Genomic DNA, 4,147 nt, shown 5'->3' on the forward strand with positions numbered 1-4,147 from the left:
AACACTTAAAGGCGAAGTCAATTTACTTTAACAACATGGCGAAATTAAAAAGAAATTAAACATTAGAATAAAAAATTAAATAATTTAAATTGAATTATTAAACTTTTAAAAATATATTTGATCGTTAAATTTTATTATAAAATTTAAAAAATATATATAAACAATGAAAAATATGAAGAATTTTATTAAAATTTTATCAATTATAAAAAATTCTCAAAATTGTAATTTTAGAAATAAATTATAAATCTCTATGCACTTTTAAAACATTTTAAAATTTTAATTTCTTCTTATTATTTGAAAATACTAAAAAGATTCAAAATAAAATTTCAATCAAATAAAATATTATCTATTAATTTAAAATATCATTTTATCTTTTAATATCTATTTTATAATTCTAATTCAAAATTCCGTACTATGATTTTTGGTTTAGTCAACATTTTTTAAACTTTCCCCACAACATTAATGGCTATTGTCTCTATATATAGGATACCCTTGCAAGCTTTCACAATCCATTCCCCCTCCATCTTCTTTCTCTGCCTTTTTCTTCTCCTTTTTTCTTATCCTGTTCTCGTCGAAGTTTTCAACTTTGAACTCTGAAACAGGTACATATCTATGCCTGCTATTTCCTATGTTTTCTCTCTCTAAAATACTATGTTTTTGCTTTGTCCAAGTTCCATTTTCTATGGATTCTCAATGCTTATTTTCATTATTTATGGTTTAACTTTTTCTGGGTTTGTATTAGATTCCATGTTTATTTACCCTTAGCCTCTCATTTTTCGATTATCCACCCTTACATGGTCAGAGCCTGAGAATTTTATTTTTATGGCGCTTTACACTACAGCCATTAGTTCAACAAAATCTTGGGTCATTTCTTTTCACTTTTGTGTTTGTTTTGCAATTTTTATTTTGTTTTTTTGTAGTGAATTGGCTGATTACTTTTGCTTTCCAAGTCCCAAAAGGAAAAGATTTGCTTGTCAATGTGTGTTTTATTTTACTTTTCCAGAAAGGCTTTGGAGGATTGCAGTGATTTGTTGCATGCATTTTCATTATGAATGATTTTTTTTTCATTTTTTTATAATTCATGGATGTTAATAAAAATTCTTCAACTAATTTGGCTTTACAAGCCAGAGGAATAGATAGGAACGTGAAATATAGCACTAATTTGAGGTTTGATTTGTATCCTGCTTTTGTTTCATCAAAATTCAGGCATAAATTGTAAATTAAGGCATGTTTTTGATTTGAGCATATGCAGAATGGGAAGTGCTGACGGGACCAACTATGGTTCTTACACCTATGATGCTCTGGAGAGGGAGCCCTACTGGCCATCCGAGAAGCTACAAATCTCCATCACCGGGGCTGGCGGTTTCATCGCTTCGCACATAGCTCGACGTTTGAAGAGTGAAGGACATTACATCATTGCTTCTGACTGGAAGAAGAATGAACACATGACAGAAGATATGTTCTGCCATGAATTCCATCTCGTTGATCTTCGAGTGATGGAAAATTGCTTGAAGGTTACCAATGGAGTGGATCATGTTTTCAACCTTGCCGCTGATATGGGCGGCATGGGTTTCATTCAGTCCAATCACTCTGTCATCATGTACAACAACACAATGATAAGTTTCAACATGCTCGAGGCTGCTCGGATCAGTGGAGTTAAGAGGTTTGTTCGGATTGGTATATTTTATCATATGTTTGTCTTATATTCATTGCAATGCCACCAAGTTTACAGTTAGTTTAAACTTGATACCTTGGTCTGTTTAGGTTTTTCTATGCCTCCAGTGCTTGTATCTATCCTGAATTTAAGCAATTGGAAACTAATGTGAGCTTGAAAGAATCTGATGCCTGGCCTGCTGAGGTTTGTGACTCAAAGTCATTAAATGCTATCCTGTAATCTTATGTTCAATTAGTTAATCTGATATAATTACTGATTTCCATGTTTTAAACTCCGGTTTTAGCCTCAAGATGCTTATGGATTGGAGAAGCTTGCGACGGAGGAGTTGTGCAAGCACTACACCAAAGACTTCGGAATCGAGTGTCGCATTGGAAGGTTCCACAACATTTACGGCCCTTTTGGAACATGGAAAGGTAAACTCTTAGTTTTGATGTGTGCATATATATTTTTGTTGATTTTGGTACTTACCAATTTTGTCGTTTCTACATGTCTGTATCAACAGGTGGAAGGGAGAAGGCTCCAGCTGCCTTTTGCAGAAAGGCTATTACTTCCACTGACAAGTTTGAGATGTGGGGAGATGGTCTTCAGACTCGATCTTTCACCTTCATTGACGAATGCGTTGAAGGTGTACTGAGGTAACATTCAGGCAGTTTCAGAACACATGCTCGAACTCATTTTAAGCAACAAATTTAGAGGGAAAAACCACAATGTTCCATTTTAGTAAACATTAGTCTGCATGGATCTGGCTTATAGTATAAGATTTATATATGTTAGTTGAATTTGAAACTATAAATATCAACATAAGCCTCAAAGTTCTGATATTTGCCTGCTTTCAATATCAAGTATATTAGACAATTGTTTAGAGCGCTATATATATACCAACTCATTTGTATAATGTGTTTTATTTTTGGCCATTTGGGAAGTGATGATTTTGGTAATTGGAATTTATTTCTGTACGGTATTTATGCCTTAGATTAAATACTTCTAGATATGTATTCGACATTTACTAGCTGGTTTAGTCCGTTTTGGGGTCGCTATTAGTGATAAACCTTTTTCTATATTTTGCATTTGAGGTTGACGAAATCAGATTTCCGAGAGCCTGTTAACATTGGGAGTGATGAGATGGTTAGCATGAATGAGATGGCAGAGATTGTTCTTAGCTTTGAGGATAAGAACCTTCCGATCCATCATATCCCGGGTCCAGAGGGTGTCCGTGGTCGTAATTCAGACAATACATTGATCAAAGAAAAACTTGGTTGGGCTCCTACAATGAGGTTGAAGGTAACTAAATTAAGTTCTTACACATGATATTCTCACTGATTTCACAAAAATGGTCTCGTTCCTTTGCCATTAAAGTAAAGAAAGTCGAAAGTCATTGCTTTCCACTGATTTTACTGTTTTATAGGATGGGCTGAGAATTACGTACTTCTGGATCAAGGAACAAATCGAGAAAGAGAAGACTCAAGGCATCGACCTGTCTGTTTACGGGTCATCTAAGGTGGTTGGAACTCAAGCACCGGTCCAGCTCGGGTCACTTCGTGCTGCCGATGGAAAAGAATGAAGTGGTAAAAAGCTTGTGGACTTGCTTGGGAACCCCAAGCTTTATTATAGTATAGCTATGCCAATGGCATTGAATCTGAAAAATGGCGATCTATATCATGTTAAGACTATTTATAATTCGTATTTAACTCGAGTAGTATGGTCGCCCTCTGAGTGAATGTTTTATGCTTCCATTGTATCCAAAATAGCATTCCATGACAGCCTGCTGTTGTGAGATGGTATATGGTTAGGCTTTAATAGCCTTTTTTATATAATGCAAATAGTTTCTGCATTCGAGTATTGGGACAGAGCGAGTATCAAAATTTAAGTTGATATATTTTATATGTTATAATATTAAAGAACTTAAAGATTATTCTTTTTTGAATTATAAAGAAGACTATTACAATGAAATATCAAGTGCGGATAAAAGCAGGATCTTAGAGGTCACGGTGAAGATGAGATATAATCTCTTGGGGGGTTCTAGATAAGTTTGTGGTTGTTCATTTGTAACAACGGTAGAATTTATAAGGAAATTTGCTGCAGCATTGGCTTCACGGCGAATGAGAAAGAATTCAATTGTCCGTTGTTTTCATATAATATTTGCAATAGAGTGAACAAGTGATATGGGGTTGTAGTTGGTCGTTGGCGAAGACACGAGATTAAGAGCTTCTGCATAGTCCGTTTGGCATTGGAGACGTTTAATTTTATGGGACAACGCCAATTGAAGTCCTTCAAAAATTCCCCAAATTTCGGTTTGCAGTGGAGTTGAAATTCCAACCGGTTTATTAAATCCAATGATCCAATCACCATTTATATTTCGAATGAGGCCACCCACCGATCCGAGAGAGGAAATGTTATGAACTCTCCATCCGTGTTAAGGGTGTACCAATCAGCAGGTGCGGGTTTACATTGGATTAGTTCTGGACGAGCGGC

The 4,147-nt window shown here is 35.1% G+C and overlaps 1 protein-coding gene across 1 annotated transcript; it reads left to right on the forward strand.

The window, feature by feature from the left end:
- The first annotated feature begins 462 nt into the window (after positions 1 to 462).
- On the forward strand, positions 463 to 3,266 carry LOC120150411 (GDP-mannose 3,5-epimerase 1). The gene is made up of 7 exons (XM_039163094.1): positions 463 to 602; positions 1,253 to 1,663; positions 1,765 to 1,858; positions 1,959 to 2,088; positions 2,178 to 2,310; positions 2,749 to 2,956; positions 3,081 to 3,266. The coding sequence occupies exons 2-7, from the start codon at positions 1,254 to 1,256 to the stop codon at positions 3,234 to 3,236; spliced, it is 1,131 nt and encodes a 376-aa protein (XP_039019025.1). The 5' UTR covers positions 463 to 602; position 1,253; the 3' UTR covers positions 3,237 to 3,266.
- The last annotated feature ends 881 nt before the right edge of the window (positions 3,267 to 4,147 follow it).

This window comes from Hibiscus syriacus, unplaced genomic scaffold (genome assembly GCF_006381635.1).
Source record: "Hibiscus syriacus cultivar Baekdansim isolate YM2019G1 unplaced genomic scaffold, ASM638163v2 tig00111022_pilon, whole genome shotgun sequence".
Taxonomy (NCBI): Eukaryota; Viridiplantae; Streptophyta; class Magnoliopsida; order Malvales; family Malvaceae; genus Hibiscus; species Hibiscus syriacus.

Bases quoted from the DNA above. Each gene is read 5' to 3' on its own strand.
- LOC120150411 (XM_039163094.1), top strand. From the start codon at position 1,254: ATGGGAAGTGCTGACGGGACCAACTATGGTTCTTACACCTATGATGCT. The intron at 2,089-2,177 runs GTAAACTCTTAG...CTGTATCAACAG, and splicing joins CCCTTTTGGAACATGGAAAG to GTGGAAGGGAGAAGGCTCCA. The intron at 2,311-2,748 runs GTAACATTCAGG...TTTGCATTTGAG, and splicing joins TGCGTTGAAGGTGTACTGAG to GTTGACGAAATCAGATTTCC.